We start from the raw sequence: 20,998 nt of genomic DNA on the forward strand, positions 1-20,998 counted from the left end.
TAAGAAGGCACCAAGCAGAACTCAAATCTATAAAGACCTTATAATAAATTCTAATGTCAGATAAAATTTTTCTATTTTTCATTGTACACAAAAGTTCTTCTCCATTAAGCACAGGCAATCAAGGAATGGTGAAACAGGTCTATAAGAAGTATGATCTCCTGAAGTGACTAAGTAACTAAACCACAATATGAAGTCATAGTTTCTGGTATAAAATTACTAACATACCTGTAAAGTCACAGATAGTTACTTGTCATATCAACCAGAAACCTCAAGAATGAAAGATACTCCTTTGAAAATGTTCAAATCTTCCTGTGTGTTAGGTACTAAATAGGAAGCACCATCTGCTGTGTGCTCAGGAGAATTTCCTGCTATATGTCCCTGATCAAAGTGGTGTGAAACAAGACTGCAGCTAAACTGGTTATGATGGCAAATTTTAAGATATTTTGAATAGCAACATGAGAGTTAGAACATGCCCTGCTTAGTTCCTTCAGGACCAGAAGGAAATGTAAATAGTTTTTAATCTAGCATCTTTTAAACTGAGGCAGGAAGATAATGATAGACATTCAATGAATTACATTCAATGCAGTTTAAAATATCACTTTAATTGACAGAATGAAAATATAAATACAAAACCTTGTTGCAAGAGGCTGTCTTTTACAAATAAACTTTTTTTAAAGAAATGTTTCTTCCTTCAAATGTTCATTTTCTGGAGGAAAATATTGCTGTGTCTTCATTTTCATTATCAGGATTCAGTTTGGCTCTTGCTGATATTAAATTAAATCATTCAGTTTATGTGCTTTGGGGAAAAAAAATTATGGGATTTGGGATACAAATACATAGCCTGATGAATAAGTATCTAAAATTCCTACTGAAGTTACTGTTTGGCAATGAGAAACTCACTTCACTGATAATCACATATACAAAGAAACTAATTTTTAAAAATAATATTTCATTCTGTTAAGTCACTTTATAATGTTAAGAAATGGAAAAGATCCTTTAGGGAACAGTTTGGAGCATGGCCCAGATGCCTGCTTCAGGACCAATGCACTTAATCTCCCAGCTGCTGAGAGTACTGGTTGCCGATGACTCACAGCGGGGCATTCCACATTTAAGGACAGGTCAATAACAGGGTACAAAGGCATGCCCCCTTGCCTCTAATCAGGATGACTCTGAAAGGAAATCCCAGCTCCAGAGCCCCCTATGGGGTTGCCTGAAGCCTCTATTGCAAAAGTGTTCATAGAGCAACCCCTCCCTCTGCCCAACCCTGCTTCCATCACTTCAGTACAGATGTCGTTTCCAAGGACACATCCCAATAATTCTGCACACAAATCTCCCACTCGAGTCTCTTTCCCAGGAAACTCTATCTAAGACAGTTGGCATTGCAAGTGATTCCAGAAATGAGACTTTAAAACGGAGTTTTGGAGTTGGATCCCTGCCAGCCAGCTGCCAGACAGATCCCCATCCCTAGTGCTTGGAGAACTGTTAGCACCTGGCTATTGCTGTGCCAATGTGACTACTAATTTGAATCCACTTATGCCAAAGCTGTGTCCCACTTGGTTACCTGTAATTGAAATAAATTAATAAAACGGGGCTTTCTGCATTTATTGAATTTTATCTCGTTATAGCTTGGACAAGACTGCCACCTCCTGGAGAGGCTAATGAATACTGGGGGCTGAGGTGTTCTCATCCATTTGGAAATCAGTATTACGAAATTGCGTCTCGACGCCAACCCCGTATCTCTCCATGAGGTTAAACCAATTCCTGACCCCTCACAACTTCCGTGAACAATTTTTTGCATAGGACCGAGATTTCAAACAACTTGCGCAAGACAACTTATTTTTACGTGAAAGTTTAAACAAAAGCTAATATTTTAGAATGCTCAATATGTGCCAGGTGCCTTCTAATTCTCACAACAGCCATCTGAGATAGGAACTATTATCATGAACATAGCCAAGTTACGGATGAGGAAATTAAGTTTTAGTGTACTTACGGTGACCAGACTTTAAGCGGTAACTACACCCAGGTAGTCAGAACTCCAAGGCTGCGGAGCTCCGTACCTAACCGCCCCGCCCTACGTGGGCATGCGCAGAAAAAAAGCACAAGTAAATTCTGTAGGAATTGTAGGCGGCGGGCACTGAGGGGTGTGGTGGGCCTCTAAGATCCCAGCATTCCCTTCGCGCCGCCGCTAACATGGCGGCGCCCATCTTGCGGTGCGTTTCTCGTGGCCAGGGGCTTGGTACCCCAGGCCTGTCAGGAGTCTTACCCCTGGGGCTGCGTGAGGCCCACTCGGGCGCTCAGGGGTTGCTGGCGATGCAGAAGGCTCGGGGTCTGTTCAAGGAGTTCTTCCCTGAGAGGGGTACGAAGACAGAGCTCCCAGAGCTCTTCGACCGTGGCACGGCGGGCAGTTTTCCCCAGACCATCTACTGCGGCTTCGACCCCACGGCCGACTCGCTTCACGTGGGGCATCTGCTGGCGCTGTTGGGCCTGTTTCACTTCCAGCGAGCGGGCCACAACGTGATCGCCCTGGTGGGCGGCGCCACGGCGCGCCTGGGAGACCCAAGCGGCCGTACCAAGGAGCGCGAGGCGCTGGAAGCAGAGCGCGTGCAAAGCAACGCGCGCGCCCTGCGCCAAGGGCTCAACACCTTGGCGGCTAATCACCAGCAGCTCTTCGCTAATGGGCGGACCTGGGGCAGCTTCACCGTGCTGGACAACTCGGCGTGGTACCAGAAGCAGGACCTCGTGGACTTCCTAGCGGCAGTGGGCGGCCATTTCCGCATGGGCACGCTGCTAAGCCGGCTGAGCGTGCAGACTCGGCTCAAGAGCTCCGAAGGCATGAGTTTGGCCGAGTTTCTGTACCAGGTGCTCCAGGCCTATGATTTCTACTACCTGTTCCAGCATTATAGATGCCGGGTCCAGCTGGGTGGATCTGATCAGCTGGGCAATATCATGTCCGGATACGAGTTCATCCATAAGTAAGCGCCTTTAGACCTGGAGAAATCCTAGACCAAATAATTTACACACGAATAGCCTGTGTTGCATTGTTAGCATTGTGGAATGACGCCCTTCGTTCCTGCCCTTGTTGGTTCTATCTCCATTAAGGGTCCGTAATGGGATTAATTTAATATCACTGGCTAATGAGAACTAAAGGGCTGAAGTAATGGTATTAGGTATGGGACATATTATAGAGCTCTGCAGGAAATAGACCCTCCTAGTCAGGATTCGGATTGTATGCGTTTGCTGCTTTTAAGAAGCTTTTTCTGTTTCTGATTTGAAAGACTGCTTGTCTTCATTTATAACCTGAACGTGACTGGGCCTCTTTGAGTAGTCTCTGCTTTGCTCTGCACCTTCCGTGAAGCTAAGTGTTAGTCATTGGTTGGCATCTCAAAAAAATTTTTTTCAGCACCAAATATTTGGCGAATAATGTAGATTTCAGTGGCACTTTCTTGAGGGAGATGAACTACAGGACTAGCTCATGTGCTACTGATTTTTAAAACCCCTTTAAGACACCTCTTTTAGTGTCTCTACCTGACTCCTCTTTACCCAGTTTTCTCTCCCCTTCCTACCCAACCTTTAAAAATGTCTAGGCCCCAGTTATGCAGCACTTCCCCTTGGCTTGCCCAGAGTCACTGGTTCAGTTGCAGCTCAGAATGACAAATGTCACAATAGAGTGCTGTGAAAGCAGTTAGATGGACAGGAATCCAGGTTTAGGAGGTCAAGGAGGTTTTCTTAGAGCAAGAAACCAGATTGAAATCTGAGAATGATTAGCAGAACCTACCACCACTTGAGCTTAAAGCACATAATAAAGTTCTTCTTTATGCATAGGTTGACTGGAGAAGATGTATTTGGAATCTCTGTTCCTCTAATTACAAGTACAACTGGAGCGAAACTGGGAAAGTCTGCTGGCAATGCTGTGTGGCTAAACAGAGATAAGACATCTCCTTTTGAATTGTACCAATTTTTTGTCAGGCAGCAAGATGATTTGGTAGAAAGGTGAGTTCTTAATTGTGTGCTGAGAAAAATTAAGTTCATTAAAGCTCATGATAAATTTTAGCCATTGAATCTCTCTGTACCCTTCATAGTTTTTTTGTTTTGTTTTAACGTAGATTCTGTTTAAGGCTAGTACATCACAGAACATTGTAGTTAAACACTTTTTGTTGGTTAAAGCAGAAAACCACTGTGGGTGCTAGAAAACTTAGAGCCAAGTTTGTGATCTACATCTAGCAGGTTCTTAGGACATTATTGCTTGCATATTCTAGTTTTTTACTCCTTTCATCTTAAATTTGACTTTTATTTCACCTTTGTCTCTAAAGTTCCTTTTCTTTAACATAAAAGAAGATCCTTTTGAAGGTCCTTTTTAAAAGTGATTTTCTTATTAATTCACAATATCTTAAACTCTTAGAAGAATATAAATTAATGAGAAATACACCACAACAAAGGAGTGAATTTTTCAAAAAAATATCATTTGACATAACTATCATCAAAATAACTTAGGAATAATTCTTAAAAATTTTTAAATGTATAATACTTGCCTGCAGAACATTGAAAACCACTATTGAGCAAAAATAAAGAACGCTACATGAATGGAGAGTTCTCTTGGAGGGTAAACGCTTGAGGATTGCCAGAGGTGACCAAAAGTGAGATTTGGATATGTGCATAACAGTTGGTATATAGGGTAAGAAGGCCCAGGAGGCAAGAATTAAACAAGATGAGGGCCTGGAGCGAGAGTTCAGTCCATTTGGGGGACCACTTGCCTGAAACTAATTTCAGGAGTGTCTCTTTAAGGAGGCTAGTGATGCTCAGTGAGGCCAGCTGCCTGGGGCTATAGCCTAGATAGAAATTCCAAAGAATATTATGTTGGAGAGCCCTTTGTTTAATCTCTGGAGAGGTAAAGTGGGTCAGAGTCAGTAATGTCCGGCGATCTAAAGGGAACGAGAATAAATTCAGTGAGGAAAGAGATTTGGGAGTTGCCCAAAGGAGTCCTGTGTAAGTATTAATGACTGTGAAGGCGTATCTGGAGGCCCCAGGAGAAGGGGGCAGTGGCCAGTGAAATCAGCCTGCCAGTGGGAGCATGGTTGGTCTCCCCAGGGAATATGTCCCCATCTGGATATCCTCCATTGTTTGGTTTGGGAGCAGAGAATAGTCGTCTATCACAACTTTGGCTGCTGCTGAGGAGATGGGAAGTCCCCTCAATTAAGCCCAAACTGTTAAGGCATTAATTCCTTGGTGACCCAAGGTTGTGTAGGCCCATTTTTCAAGCTGGTAGGAAGGGTCTGTGCTGGGCAGTGTGGTGGCTTAGTGAGGGAATCTGCAGTACTGTTGAAAATGGCTTCCAGCATAGAGCAGGTAGTCTGAGCAGAAACATAAGACTTAACAATGATAGGAATTGGGGACTCCTTCCATGTCTGGGCCAAATGGGCTTGTCTTATATGAGAAAATTGCCCCTTAGCCATTGGCCAGACGAAACCGCGAGGCCATTAGCAATAACCCAGGGGTCTGTGAAAATAGTAGTGAACAGCTACAAGTTCTGCCAATGGGGCTGAGCCGGGACTGCCTTCTTCAATTAGAGAGGTGCCTGAGACCGGGGGAATGCTACAGCCCTCCAGCAAGCTGCAGTGCATACATGGTGGCGCTGCCATTGGTGAAGAATATGGATTCCCTGTCTGTCTCAGACAGTTGGTCCCAACGGGCTCCCCAAGCAGCCAGAGGAAGAGGAAGGAGCTGATCATGAGGGAAGCTACACCCTCTTATAATTTTTTTTTTGATTTTTCAGATATATAATTATAACTGAATCATAATATAATATAGTTTTCCCTACTTTTTATTTATTTATTTATTTTTGGCTGTGTTGGGTCTTTGTTGCTGTGCATGGGCTTTCTGTAGTTGTGGCGAGCGGGGGATACTCTTCGTTGCGGTGCATGGGCTTCTCATTGTGGTGGCTTCTCTTGTTGTGGAGCATGGGCTCTAGGCGCATGGGCTTCAGTAGTTGTGGCACGTGGGCTCAGTAGTTGTGGCTCCCGGGCTCTAGAGCGCAGTCTCAGTAGTTGTGGTGCACAGGCTTAGCTGCTCCCTGGCATGTGGGATCTTCCCGGACCAGGGCTCAAACCCGTGTCCCCTGCATTGGCAGGTGGATTCTTAACCACTGCGCCACCAGGGAAGCCCCCTCCTGTGATTTTTAAAGGCTTTGACATCAAGGTTAGCCCTCTCCTGAAGGTACCATTTTCATTTTACCAAAGAGGCATCAGTTGTGGTGTTAAGCTTCTGCCAGAGGCATCTCTAACCCAGGGCGTTAGGGAGTAGTATTGATTGGGGGCCAGTTAGGGCCTCAGTTTCTAAAAGAACCCTGTAGAATCCTTTGGGGTTAGGCACTTAATGCAAAACCCCATAGGAAATCAGGTAGACTTATGTTTGGTCCAGAGACTCCAAGGGGGCATAGTCAGATATGGTCAAGCACTGACTTGGAATGTGGAGCCAGGTGGGACTAAAGGTAGGGCTTGTTGGACTGCCTGCTGGGCAGCTTCCAAAACACATTGTTGTGCCTCGCCCCAGTGGAAGGTGGCAGACTTGCATGTGATTGTGATTGTGGCAAAGAATTAGTGAACAGTGAGGGCGTTGCCTCCAGAACATGAAAAGGCCTGGTACCTGTTATATCTGAGTACAGTGGTGGTTTAATGAGTAATTTCCTCCATGTATAGGAACACTGTCAGTGCTCTCCAGTGCCTTTTGAATGGTTTTGACAGTCCCAGTAAGATGTAGGAGCACTACCCCGTGATTAGAGGGAGCACTTTGTAAAAAGAATTCTCTGGACTCAGGGTCAAATGGGACTTCTTCAGGGTTAGAATGAAGAGGGGGGTCACTTGAGTGAGTCTGGTCATAGAAGTGATAAACCCACTGGACCATGCCAGTTTTGCACAGCAGGAGACAGGCCTAATCTCATGTTTTCCATTCATTGTGAGCCTTGGAATGTTGGTACTCAGCGACACTAAGCAACATCCAGGAAGCATCCATAGGAGTTCTGTGTTATCAAGGAGCTGGTGTACCTCCTCAGGGGTCTTACGAGGCATTGGCACAAGATGTTCAGGACATTTATATTTGTCCATTGTTTAGCAACATCATACCAGGTACTGGACCCACGATATCCCATCGAATTTGGGGGACAGAGAGTGACAGCAAGCCTCGACTGTATTTCCCCTTTTGCTCTGCCAATAGTTTCCTGTTACAAGGCTGTTCCATTCATCCAGGTTAGGAAGTGTAATCCCATTATGACCCACCAGTCCCAGGGGGAGGTCTCCCTCCTTCTTACCTGTGAGAATTATTCTTTCCTCTTGCCTTTAGCTCAGAGCCTCAGCTTGAGCAGTGATAATAGCCTTGGGGTCCATTCCACCCTCATTAGCTTTCCTTGGCCTTGAGATGTGGAGGACCTTCAAGTACATTAGTACTCAATCAACGTCCGTATAATTTGTGGTCTGATCATCTCATTAGACCATATGGCCTTGATCACTGATCACACTGCTCTACGGAGATCATTGAATTATGGCAGCAGTGACCTTTGGGGATGGATACCGCTGGCAGCACAGCAGAGGCAATATGATAGACCTCCAGCATGCATTGCTGTCCTCCCAAATGGTGTTGCCCACCTGGGTTAGCCAGTTAGTAAACTAGTCAAAGCTAAAGGGCAATCATGCAGTCCTGCCAACTATGCCATTGCCAGTTGTTGTGTGGGCCTCAGCCTGTTGGTAGTGATACCATGAGCTAGAAATGCCTGGGGGTGCTCACCTCGGTCCGTACTATGTAGGAGCCCTCACAGACATTTCCTGGGCCAGAGCCAACCTTGTGGCTGGACCAGTGCTGTGGTCCTTATGATTGTAAGAGACAGCTCAGCAATAATCATCAGGGAACTTTAAAAAAAGATTTGTTACTTACAGTTTCTGAAGGGCACATGGCACTATAGGGGCCACACAGTGAGCCAAGGATGGGGAAGGAGGGAGCATGGGCCCGGAGCTCTGTCCTTATTGGGGTGCCTAGGATTTCGCAGGTTCACTCTTCACTGGCTAATTTAAAACGTAGAGTGAGAATTAGGGAGTGGGAAAGGTGAAGAGGGGTCACTCAAGCAGTCAGTTATCTCGGCTACCCAGGGCTTTCTGAAAGGGGACTTTCATGAGTGGCGGCAGCCTGGTTCCTTATCTGGTTGGTTTGGTACTAGCTGTGTCATACATTTGGCAGTATGCTTATTCGAGATCGATGTCTTTGAAATGGATACCTTGGCATTAAGCAATCAAAAGCTTAATGTCAAGCACTTACATTACAGGTATAGAACCACTTGGAAAAATATGTGGCTCTGCCTACTCAGGTCAAATACTTATGACTTGTGATCAGCAGTCCCTCCCCCTGGGCACATCCCTAACGGATGAGTGCACATGTGCACACCATCAACCACTGTCCAAGAGTAGGAACAACACAAATATCCACACTAGAATAAATACATTACAAAGCATTCATAACATGGAATGTGTACTCAGCAGCTGTACACACAGCAACATGGGTGAATCACCAACATAATGATGTGCCAGAGTAACCAAAAGATATATATTCGGTATGATTCTGTTTATATAAAGTCTAAAAAGAGGCAAAACTAAGTGATGCTGTTTAGGGAGGCATATTGAGATGGTAAAAATATAAAAACAAGGAAGTAATTACCATGAAAAGTCCAAAGAGTGGTTACCTTGGAGGGGTGAGGGGATTTGGGTAGGAGCAGTGTTGTATACCTAGACGGGTGATAGTTACACAGCTTTTTGCTTTATGATTCATTAAACTGTGTCTGTTTGTGTATTTCTCTGTGCTTTTCACCAAAGATAAGATTTTAAAAGATGATACATATAAAATATTTGTCAGTTTTTAAATTACAGTTTTTATTTATGAGTACATACACAGAAAACAAAAATATAAAAACATGCTTGGGAAGGATGCCTACAAATTTAGATTAGTGGTTGTCTCTGGGGCAAGAAGGAGAATATATCTGAGGTGGATGGGGCCCTCATCTATATCTATACTATTTTATGACTTTTTTAAAAAGGAAGGATTTGAAACAAAGATGGCAAAATAGTAACATCTTCAGTCAGGGTGGTGTGTGTATTATTGTCATTTTCAGTACATTTCTGTATGTTATATTTCATAATTAAAAATAAGTTCTAAAGTAAGCAGAATGTTCTTTAAAGGGTAAGGGAGCTGGAGATAAAAATTAGGTATGTTATATAAATCTAACGGGGTTTTTTTTTTTGTCCCAAAGGTACCTGAAGCTCTTCACTTTTCTGCCCCTTCCAGAGATTGACCACATAATGCAGCTGCATGTCAAAGAGCCAGAAAAGCGGGGTCCTCAGAAACGACTTGCTACAGAAGTAACAAAGCTTGTTCATGGACAAGAAGGGCTGGACTCTGCTAAAAGGTGGCCTCTTAGAATAATGAACACTTGATTAATTAGTTAAGAGACTGGAGGACATTTGGAGCCAATGTTTTAGTCATCTTTTACCACTAACAAGGACTGTCAGCGTTAACTGCTTTAAAGTACTAGCCTACATTTACTAGAAAGAAAGATTATCCTGAATTAAGCTTATAAATTATACAAGATCAATGTTGCTGTTTGAAAAACTTTCCATCTGGAACATAATGGGTACTTCATAACTGGTTTTTGGGTGTTAGAACACATGTCTAAGTAAGCACTCAACATGATGTGGCTCTCAAAATGTGTTTTTCAGGTGTACACAAGCCCTTTATCATAGCAGCATAGAGGCACTGGAGGTCATGTCTGATCAAGAGTTAAAAGAACTGTTTAAAGAAGCTTCATTTTCTGAATTAGTTCTTGACCCTGGAACAAGTGTCCTAGATACGTGCCGCAAAGCAAATGCCATTCCAGGTGGTCCCCGAGGGTAAGATTGTTTAACTTTTAGGTTCACAGTTATAATTCACAACCTGTGTTTCTAGAGGTGGTGTTTTTCCTGATAATGGCATCTCATTCCTTGTAGAAGTTAAGTCTGAGAATCAAGTGAAAACTGAGTACTTACTGCTGAAAATACGTTAAATTTTCTTTAAAATCTAGTATTACTATACTCTCTCTAATTAGTCTAACCTGGTCAGTTTTTTCTCCAGCATTGGAAAAGGCTTACGTTTAAGTGACCACTATTGTATAAATACACTGGGATCAGTCAGCTTAGGGATGGTCACAGTTTGAGAAGATCACAGGAACAGAGGCCCTAAGTAAACAGATTCACACACCCCTCTCACATTCAGTCTGTATCCTCTTTATTCTGGGGAGTAGTGGGGTTGCCCAACCTATTTAAAATATTAGTTGAATTTCTCCTTTAGAACGTTAAAGGGGAGGCAGAATCTAATAAACATGAAGATAACAATTCAGTGTTAAATGGTTTCAATAGGAGAGCCTTTGAAATTTAAATGAAATAATGATGTATATGTATTATTGGGAGCGGTCAACAGTGATTAGATTTATCTAGTTACTGAACATTTTTATTTTTCAGGTATCGGATGATAACAGAAGGTGGAGTCAGTATAAATCACAGACAAGTAACAAATCCTGAGAGTGTTTTAGTTGTTGGACAACATATTCTTAAGAATGGGCTTTCGTTACTTAAAATAGGAAAAAGGAACTTCTACATTATAAAATGGCTTCAGCTATGATGAAAACTCCTTCCAGTGGTTCAAACTTATCCATCATTCATTCTCAAGATGTACGAATTTGCACCTTCACTTATGCAACTCAAAGACAAAGAATGGAGTGTACTCTAGGCCTCACAGTGTGAGTAATTTCATTATTTATATAGGTTGGTTAAGTTTGTGTAATAGTGGGATATTTTATTTCCTGATCCTTAAACATTAAGGACTACCACAGAAAAGCATGATTTCTAGGGTTAATCTCTATTTTAATAATTATGCTTTATGAAAAACTAAATGCTGTCTTTCCTATCCTGTCCTTGCTGTTTTGGAGATGAGGAGGAACAATGAAAAAGAGGTAGTATAAGTAATTGTGGATACTTTTATATCAGGTGTGTATCTCATTAGAGGTTTTTTGTTGTTTAGGAAGCAAATACAGCTCTCCGTAAAAAGGGAGAAAAGTTAGAGGAAGCCATAGCTGGCATTAGAAATTACAGTAGAAATAGTTTCTTTTCAAGAAAAAGAAAAGTCAGTACTTGACTCTTCAGAAAGTTTCTAATTCAGTTTTCCAGTCCCTTGACTGTGTTTCCAAATTAAATTTACTCATAGCCTTGTTTTCTAAAATTCAGTAAAAAAAAGGTAGCAATGTCTTATAAATTTATCAACTTTTAAATTAGTTTTAAGTTTCAACTTATGTCCCCAAGCAGATTGCAGCTTGAGATGAACTGAAAAGTTAAGTAACCAACAAGATAAAATAGAGGCAAAATATATACACTAAATATCTAATCATTTGAGAATATCAAAAGACATTCCAGTAAGGGAAGTTTTCAGGTCAAATTTAAAGGATTTGGAATCAAGACTTAGTTAAATTAAGCTCTACATTCTTTAGGCAAGTTGATTCTCCAGAACTATTTCCAACGTCTGAAATATCGAAGGTAATAGCACCCCTATTTCCCCTGAGCATCAAGTGAAGCACAAACATAAACACAAAATGGTTTGCAATCAGATGTGTTCTAGAAAAATCTTACAGGCAGCAAAGCATGGCTTTAGAGTTCAAATTCTAGCTATTTACTACCTGGATTACTTGGAGCAAGTCATTGTCTTCATATGCAAAAAATGGAGATGTAATAATACCTCAGTCAATTATGAAAATCTAAAAAGAAAGTCATAAAACTTTCATACAGTATAAGCTGTATTCTATGTTCCAAAGTAGATTTATATGTTAAAAAAGCTATAGTTTATCTAAACCTTCTTCTGGGAGTAAAGTTAGGAAGAATTCATTTATTGACAAACTTTAATGTCACTTCATACCAGCAAGTTTATTTACATAGTAAGAACATACAGGTATCCATTATAAATGTCAGAGATCATCTCTGCATTTCAGAACTTTACTCAGTTTAAGTGTCAACAAAAGGTTTTCTCTTTGCATACCTCTTGTCTCTGTTTTTCTCTGTACACGGTGTATAGTACTAGCAAGTGCATTATCATAGCAGGTAATGTTTTCAATTTGAAATTTGCTGGAGAAAGGTGCATTGTAAGTTTTCTTCCCCCCTTACAAATTAAAAAAGCTAGACTAGAATGGAAGTCATCTGATCTATCTGAAATAAGTAAATCATGGATGGCTATAATTTCAAAACTGAGGTTTAATAATGGCAGAGTGATTTTAAAGTATGCTAAGAAACATTCTGGAAGCATGTATTCTATGAAGATGGTACTGCTAAGTATAAGTAGTACCATATCATATCAGACTGAATCTGTTTTTTTATGTTTGAGATCAGTTGCTGAGTCTCTTGTCTCTTAGTACAGTAAATGGGTGCCATTAGCCAAGAGTAACAGACATATTCATATGTTCCTGCCAATAGTCCTTCATAAATGTCGTAACTTAAAAATAGACTTTAATATCTGTAATATGTAATTTATCATTTTAAAACTTATAATGTAATTCATATCAAGAATCACCTGGGGAATTTTGGTAAAATGTGTATATGTTCTAAACCTTACTCCCAACCCCTGAAAGCCTTTAGGAGTATGTGTGTGTGTCAGGATGTTTTTCCTTAAATAATAAAGCCCCACCATTACTTCCTATTCTAATGTACTTTGTTGGTGTGAAGCAAAAGTAACTATTAACAAACAACTAATAGGAAGAAGATACACTTAAAATCACCACAGTATTTGGTTTTAAGTCCCACCTCCAAGTGAATCTTGAAGCATGGTCTGAGGGCTCCAATTTAAAAATGTATCTGAATTATTACTATTATATTTGAAAACCAAGGGGAATTTATTAGAACTTCTGAAAACTAAAAGGAAAGATGGTCTTTACCAAGTCTTACTAGATAATCAAGGCTAGATGTTCTTAATGCAGGAAAACATAACTCATGCTTCCAGGTTTAAGTAAGATCAAAGATAGTGTAATTTTTAACGCACCAGGGGAATGTGGATCCAGAAGTGGAAGGACTGTAGCTACACATTATGCACATTACATCATTGTCAATGTTACAGATCCTCTCGTGTGTTCAGCTTTCTTACAAACACATCAAAGGTTTCAGAGAAGCTCAATAAAACTAAATCAAAGAACAGGTGGAATAGTGACTGACTACTGAGTAACTTGTCAACCCACCTCTTTCAAAGCCAGTTTGGTTTAAATAATAGTGCATGCATTATAGTCGTATGACATGGTGTCTTGGTGCATTCTTCTTGAAGGGCTATGGCAGCAGCTTTAAGACTACTAGCAGATTACACAGGTCATCTTATCCACAGACAAACTGCTTGTACAACTAGAACTATTAACAGTTCTTTTTAAGTTCAGATGAAACTGTCACAAGATAGACGATGTATTTTATATATACTAGGAAATTTTAGAAACAGCCATTTATTATTTGGATTAAATGTGTGATTCGTTCTGCAATACAGAGTATAATTTTCAGTTTATAGCCAGTCTTCACATGAGCAGATTCACACCATTGCAATACACAGGAGTTCATAAATAAAATTCTACTCAAGTAGGCAGTAACTAGCAAGTCAGTGAAGTCTCAGTATTACATAGTTCTCTTCACCAAAGATGAGTCTCTCGGATTTCAGCAATAATTTGACTGGCTCCTTGTAATGCCTGCATTAAAGAAAATTGTAAAAATTATAAATGCTTAAGTTATAATAACAAGGAATATCAAAGAAAGAATCTGAATTAATGTGGGATAACCTCTCCACTTTATATGTGGTTGATTTATACTAACCAGTGTCTTCTCTGAAATTTGAATCTAATCAAGTACCAACAGAAAAAAAGATTAGCCATCATACAAAGACTATATATATGTATCTCCAAGGATCAGGATGCATTTTAAACAATAAATGTTTATACCTACAACCCAAGTTAAGAAAATTCAAAAAAATTCACAGTAATTACCTTCAGCATATCAGCTGCTTCTTTCCTGCGCTGTGCCATGTCCTCGGATTCAGTCAGAAGATCATCCAATAAGGATGATTTATACAGCTGTCCTACTAACTCACTCTGAAGAGTATCTTTTACATGATTAACCAAAAAATGCATTACTGCCTTTGGCACACTGCAAAACAATCAGATAATCCATTTGATTTAGAATAACGTAAATTTTTAAAAATATTTGTATTTTCAAAACAGATGATGAAATCATCTCGCAGTATTCTAGTCTGATTTATATAACAGTACTAACCTGTCTTGAATATTCTTTCTGACAATAAGAAAATAAGATTTGATGAGTCGTTCAATAACTTCACAGTCTCGCTGTTCACGGGCAGATAGTTTTCGTGCAACAGGTACTGGCTAAGTGGGGTGAGGGGGAGAAAAAAGTTACTTTTGTGCCATTTTGAAATGACAACATTTAACATTCAATAAGTTTTTGAGACTTCAGTTCCTTTCGTCCTTTAAAGTGTTTTCCTGGTAATTTGGTTATTTGTCCTCAAGCAAATTCTGCAGCTTACCACATCCAGCAAATTCACAGCATGGCCTTTTTGTGGACTGGCTGGCATAATTGGAATTGGTTTTGATTTTTCCTCAGCTAGTAACTCCTCAGCTTTTGAAGTTTTCAGCATTCCTCTCCAGTTGCCTGTTGTTGGTTCTTGAACACTATCTCCAACCCCACCACCTCCAGATGCAACCTGAAAAAACATATTCCAAAACCTATACCAACCATATCAAACTGCTACTAACTAAACAAAGTTAATTTAATTTCCTTTGACAGCAGTCAAGGAGAATACACATCCAGTAACCACCTGGAGTTTAATCTATTCAGAGAGATGGCAGGGTCAGAAAGAGATGATGGGTAGCACGTATAACTGGAACCCTGAGCTGTCTAAATAAGAGGTTCGGACTTCCCTGGTGGTGCAATGGTTAAGAATCCACCTGCCAATGCAGGGGACACGGGTTCGAGCCCTGGTCCAGGAAGATCCCACATGCCGCGAAGCAACTAAGCCTGTGCGCCACAACTACTGAGCCTGAGCTCTAGAGCCCGCAAGCCACAACTACTGAGACCTCGTGCCACAACTACTGAAGCCCACGATGCCTAGAGCCTGTGCTCCACAACAAAGAGAAGCCACCGCCGTGAGAAGGCCGTGCACTGCAACGAAGAGTAGCCCCCACTCGCTGCAACTAGAGAAAGCCCACACGCAGCAATGAAGACACAACACAGCCCCAAAAAAGTATATTTGTAAAGAAAATAAAGAATGGCAGAAGTAACACTGTGGTTTATAAATAAATAAATAAGAGGTTCTGTTGTAAACTGTTTGCAAGGCCTCAGCCAGTATATTTTAAATTCCTTTTTTATTATTTGCTAACTTCTCAAAATTTTTCCTCTTCTCCAACTCCTCTAACACTAGAGATTGTGTAAAATGTAGAAGCTGCCCTTTAAAATAGGACTGTTCATTAAAAGCACAAGAAAAACCAGAACTGCTATTCACATTATTTCTTCAAAGTAACTTTAAACACTGTTGAACTATGATCTCTCTGAAAGGTCAATGAACTCATTCTCCAAAACTTAAGACTTTATATATTTCTCAAATCAGTTTATGTTCCTAATAGTCAATACCATAGGATAAAAGTAGAAATCCTTTACTTGAGAAAGGATCTACTGAAAAAAATCTAGTGCTACCATTAATCACAAGTGCTCTTGCACCTTCTTTTTTAGGATATCTGTTAGTCTTGATTTCTAAAAGAAAAATAACTGTTTAGGATAATGGGGAAAACAGTAATTCATGAACATTTAAGAGATGTTTTTAGATGTTCTTTAAGATTTTACAATCTAAAATGGAGATAAAATGGCATCCAGAGTTATAGATAGAAATAAAAATGGCTTATATAAATTTAACAGAGGAGTGTTACAGCAATTGTTAAAAAATGTTTTGGGTATCATTCTGAATCAAAACACTGGACAAAATTTGTCTCTAAAATGTAGTTAAGATAATGTATATCAATATACAAGTAGTATATTTATACATTACTTTTAAAATGAGTGTATTTTTAAATGCGTGTTAACTATACGTGAATGATAGATCATATGAAATCTTAAGGAAAGTGAGCAAATTCAGAGTGATACCAGGAGTTAAATAAAAAGCAATGATTTAGATGGTTCTCTTAACACCTTAGCACAGTGGGCTGAGAGAAGATAAGACATTTATAAGGTTTTATTTGAGGTTCAGAATCTTAAACCTGGACAATAAGTAAGGAAAGGAGCTAAATGGCAAAAAAAAAAAAAAAGCTAAAAATAAGAACGGATCTGAATAACTTACAGATTAATTTTTTTAAAGGTTATCAAGAATTGGCAACAGTCTCAAACTCTCACAGTCCCCCTGTTTGTTCTGAATTTGCTTAAGCTGTTGAGGCACATGTTAAACTACTAAATATATTTAGGGTGAAAAGAGCAAACTGAATGAAAGCATAAGAAAGAAGCCCTAGAGGATTCTCCATTAGCACTGCACAGATCTCAGAACCTTTAAAGAGGAAAAGTCCAAAAGTACAGTTTCCATCTCCAGAATTTTAATTCCGTACCAAAATATTAAATTCAACACTATTCTTGAAGGTAAAAGAAAACAGTGGGAAAGGCTGTTGTTACTATTTAACACAATGTTGAAACTAGAATTAATACCATCTTAGAAGTTAGTTAGATAAAAGAAACATTAAAAACAACACAGACAACAAGAGATAGATGCCATTGTTACAAACAAGTTCTTCAGTGGTTTTGAAGACAGTGTTTTGGTGAGAACCAAAGGTACCAACGTTTTCATTCTGAAGCAAGACTCACATTTTTAGTTTCTCTTCTGCTGTCCTGAATTAACTGTTAAAAGATACGTTAAAACATGCAGTTTAACAAGCAAAATTTAAATACTCATGGCTTGAAAATTTCCTCTTTAAATTCTTTTTCTGTGTGCATCGTCTATATTGCAAGCAAAAGCATGTCAACAATAATTTATTTTATGAAGTATACATTGTTAAATGATTTTAAATTTCTATTAGACTAAAATTTGACCTTAGCACAATATCCCATATTAATATTCTGCTGTTCCGTGTACTGTTTCCAGATGATTATGTTGCACCAAACTAGGCATGCAGGCTTAGATTAAGAATCAGAACAGACCTTGCCATCAGCCTCAGCAGAAGCAGCAGGGGAGGGCTCCTGGGAGGCAGGTGCCAAAGCACTTGGAACTTTAGAAGACTAAAGGCAAAAAATGCAGGGAAAAAAATCAAGGATGCCAAAAATGCATTCAGAAACATTCTATAAATATGAATTTTCCCCTCTGTATAATAACATGAAAAACAAAAGTAATGGGACATAAAATTAATGTTTATTTTGCCTTATTTCCTATACTATTGTCACCTTTGTTTAAGGCTTTCTTCAGATGAATTCCTAAGAAAAATCCAAATCCAAAAACTTCATTTTGATTTTTGGAAGTTGATAAGATCTTTTCTGGTAAAGAATTCAAGGTAACAGATTTTTACACAAAAATTTTAATATCTGCAACTATTACAGGTAACTAAAACCTGGTATGTACATAATGTCATCTTCCCTCTCCAAAAAAACCTTCTTGTTATAATAAAGTCATTAGTCATTTCAACTAATTTTACAAAGTTGATAAAGTCATTGAATTTCTGTTAAAGCCTTGATACTTAAAATCCACCTTTAAGCATTTATTCCTATGTATTCAAAATATTTTATCTTTAAATTACTCAAAGCCTATTTTTAAACTTGCATACCTTTACTCAAACAATGAAATAGTGCCAATGGAATATTAAAGTGAGAAGAAAAAATTACTCCTAGAACTGAGTAATATTCTGAGGCTTACCAGTCCATCTTTGCATATTGGGAATATGCTTTAAAAACATTTTTTACCTTGTCTCGTGATACAGCTGAAGGTAATTCTCTTGCTAGCCTGTTTCTCCTTTGTTCCTATAAAACACAACCAAGCAGAAGATTCATGATTATCAGAACACAGAGATGTAAGCCTACTTTAAAAAAATGTTCAGCTTAATTGAAAAGTGTGAATAACTTAAAGTATATCCTCTCACTGTTGGGACTCATGCCATAATTATATTTTAAAACAAACAAATCATTTAACCCAATGCTTCTCAATCTTTTTTTCTGCCCCAACACACCTGAGGGATATAATACAACGTCAGTAACATTGGCTTCCTGTACCAGGGGTTCTCAAGCGGACCAACATCATCTCTGCCTTTCCCACCAAGTTAAGAATCACTGATTTAAACTGTTCCCACATCAAAGTGTACATAAGCCTTCAGCATACCATATAGAATTTGAAGTACACAGATCACAGAAAAATTAAGTAAGCAAAACCTTTAAAAATCATTCTAACCTGCACACATTTGTGTTAAATTCACACACAAAACCATAAGAAATATCTATAAGAGTGTTCTGTTTTCTTTATCCTTAACTATCTCCAGGAAATAAATGTAATGTTGAAAACTGACAGTCCTTTCTGTAACCTGGCTAATTTTACAGACTGATCACCTGCCTACTCTTCTAATCTGCTAATATTAGCAATGTAATTCTGATACTGAGCTAAAGCAACTGTAAATTCAAATTAATAGGTACTGAACACCTACTGTATGTCAAGCACCATGATAGGTGCAAGACTATGAAAATATAGAAAGATGTAGGTATTAATAGTGGCTCTCTCAAGAGCCAATAGTGGCTCTTCAGGCAGCATCAAATACAGTAGGAAAGTATTTACATTAAATGAAGTCAAAATGCTCCTGAGCAGAAAGCATTTCATGAACACTCAAACTTGCAAAAAGGTGTAAAATTAACAAAGCTTCACAATGATGTTTCTGGGTAAGAAAAATTTTTAACAGAAATTTTACCCACTTTTCATTTATCCAGTGATTAAAAAATATAGCAGATAATAAAAATATATGGATTTTAACAATCTTCAGAATAAAAAGTTAGCATTTAAATATACATTTTGAAGAAGGACACAAAGCAAAAGGCAGAGGAATCTAGAGACTAGAAATTCTCACCCTAGTCTGTTACCAACCATTTATGACCTTAGCTGGCCCTGGAGACCTGGCTTACTTGCTTTGTTAACTGTATGGGTTACCAACTCTTAACCCCCGGTTTCCTAGTCTATTAACATTACCCTCATAGGGTTGCTATAAAGATTAAATGAGAATATCCGCATAAAGTTCTTTGACACATAGTCTTAAAACCAGAGACATTCATTTGTAAGAAAAATACTGATCTGAAATCATATCATAAATGACCTTGTCAGTATTAGAAAAACTGTTCCAGACACAAATTTTCCATGAAGGCTTCAATGTTACAAGAACTAACTCCTATCTTAAGATAGTGTCTGCATGCTAATTTTTAACATAGTAACTATTACCTAGTCCACTTTCTGAGTGTTTTAAAGTGCCTTACTTATATGCATTTTGGAATTTTTTCTTTCTTCTTTTTTCTGGCCGTGCCACACAGCTTGCAAGATCTTAGTTCCCCAGCCAGAGACTGAACCTGGGCCATGGCAATTCCCTGGAGTTTTTTCTGACAATAGGAGTCACCTCAACTATGTAGCTAAAAAACAGTTCCCTCTACCTGTTACAGAGAAGATGCCCAGCAAAATAAGCACTAAAGTAACAGCTGTTATCATCTGTGGATCTCAGGTTCCTCATCTGTTTAACCAAAGGGTCCCTTCCAGTTCCCAAATTCCACGTTTACAATATTCTCCCCACCCATATGCATAAGAGGAAATTTGATACAGAAGGGACTCAGGTCTTACTGGACTATGGAATTGCAGAAAATTTTACGATTTGGATCAAAGTGGCAGAGAAAAAACTGCATCCAGATAAATCACTCTATCCCCCAGCCTTTGCTCCAGCTGAGCTATTATGCAACCTACAACGTTAGCCTCAAATGGAAAAAAAAAAAAAAAAAGGATCCACGAAATGCAGGAACCACAGTAATGGTGAAACAGTACTGTCTTTCCAAATTTACTATAATTTAGGTAATTCTTGGAATGTTTCCTTCACAGCTTTCAGAGTCAAATGAAAACAATTTTAAACATCCACTTTGGGCTTCCCTGGTGGCGCAGCGGTTGAGAGTCCGCCTGCCGATGCAGGGGACACAGGTTCATGCCCCGGCCCGGGAAGATCCCACATGCCGCGGAGCGGCTGGGCCCGTGAGCCATGGCCGCTGAGCCTGCGCGTCCGGAGCCTGTGCTCCGCAGCGGGAGAGGCCACAGCGGTGAGAGGCCCACGTACCGCAGAAAAACAACAGCAACAACAAAAAAAAACATCCACTTTGTTTTACATACTTCAGTCTAATAAACTGCAACAATAGTTACTGAAATGGAGCCAGGCAGTCCTTCAACACTAAAACAATGAGTCCCAGATCATTTCCGAGTTACAGTTTCACAAGCAGAAAATGAGAACAATGCCACCAGGTGGTTTTGAGAATTAAATTTAAGAAAACAATGTAATGCCCTCAGCATACTTCTTAGCATATAACAGACAATAATATGTCTTATAGTTATTCCTTGCCCAGTAAACTTGATATAACTGAGCTAAAACAGATTTTCTCTCAAAAAAAAGACAAATTCGAATTGTATTTACCTCTATATTATTGTTCATTAACCCACAAGCATCAGCAAAGTCTGGATGTTTTGTGTTGATATAAGCCAATTCAATTGCCACTAAGTTATGGACCTAGAAAAAAATAAAATTAGGCTATATACAAAATATGCCAACCTAATTTTACTTAAGGAAACATATAAACTTATTAAACAGATAATTCTAAAAGACAGTACAGGAAACTGATGCCTAAATAAATACTTGATAATTATACTCCAACTGACAGAGTTTATA

At 39.3% G+C, this 20,998-nt stretch overlaps 2 protein-coding genes across 9 annotated transcripts in view; one reads left to right on the forward strand and one right to left on the reverse strand.

The window, feature by feature from the left end:
- Positions 1–2,190: 2,190 nt before the first annotated feature.
- Positions 2,191–10,686, forward strand: YARS2 (tyrosyl-tRNA synthetase 2). The gene is made up of 5 exons (XM_065887979.1): positions 2,191–2,972; positions 3,823–3,990; positions 9,284–9,439; positions 9,750–9,920; positions 10,527–10,686. The coding sequence occupies exons 1-5, from the start codon at positions 2,191–2,193 to the stop codon at positions 10,684–10,686; spliced, it is 1,437 nt and encodes a 478-aa protein (XP_065744051.1).
- A 2,365-nt stretch (positions 10,687–13,051) lies between these two features.
- The window catches only part of DNM1L (dynamin 1 like), a 60,952-nt gene continuing 53,005 nt past the window's right edge, over positions 13,052–20,998 (reverse strand). For 2 of the 8 annotated variants that reach the window (XM_065887626.1, XM_065887622.1), the window contains 7 exons: positions 20,747–20,839; positions 18,015–18,071; positions 17,262–17,339; positions 14,614–14,790; positions 14,346–14,455; positions 14,060–14,219; positions 13,709–13,765 (listed from right to left, as the gene is read on the reverse strand). In XM_065887626.1, the coding sequence (XP_065743698.1) occupies positions 13,709–13,765; positions 14,060–14,219; positions 14,346–14,455; positions 14,614–14,790; positions 17,262–17,339; positions 18,015–18,071; positions 20,747–20,839 (732 nt within the window). Of the gene's footprint in view, positions 13,766–14,059; positions 14,220–14,345; positions 14,456–14,613; positions 14,791–16,928; positions 16,962–17,261; positions 17,340–18,014; positions 18,072–20,746; positions 20,840–20,998 lie in introns of all 8 variants that reach the window. The other 6 variants (XM_065887624.1, XM_065887623.1, XM_065887620.1 and 3 more) reach the window with 5 other exon arrangements.

The sequence above is a fragment of the Phocoena phocoena genome, chromosome 11, assembly GCF_963924675.1.
Source record: "Phocoena phocoena chromosome 11, mPhoPho1.1, whole genome shotgun sequence".
Taxonomy (NCBI): Eukaryota; Metazoa; Chordata; class Mammalia; order Artiodactyla; family Phocoenidae; genus Phocoena; species Phocoena phocoena.

Excerpts from the sequence above, each read along its gene's own strand:
- YARS2 (XM_065887979.1), top strand. The coding sequence starts at position 2,191 with ATGGCGGCGCCCATCTTGCGGTGCGTTTCTCGTGGCCAGGGGCTTGGT. Across the intron at positions 3,991-9,283 it reads CAAGATGATTTGGTAGAAAG|GTACCTGAAGCTCTTCACTT; the intron begins GTGAGTTCTTAA and ends TTTGTCCCAAAG. Across the intron at positions 9,921-10,526 it reads ATTCCAGGTGGTCCCCGAGG|GTATCGGATGATAACAGAAG; the intron begins GTAAGATTGTTT and ends TTTATTTTTCAG.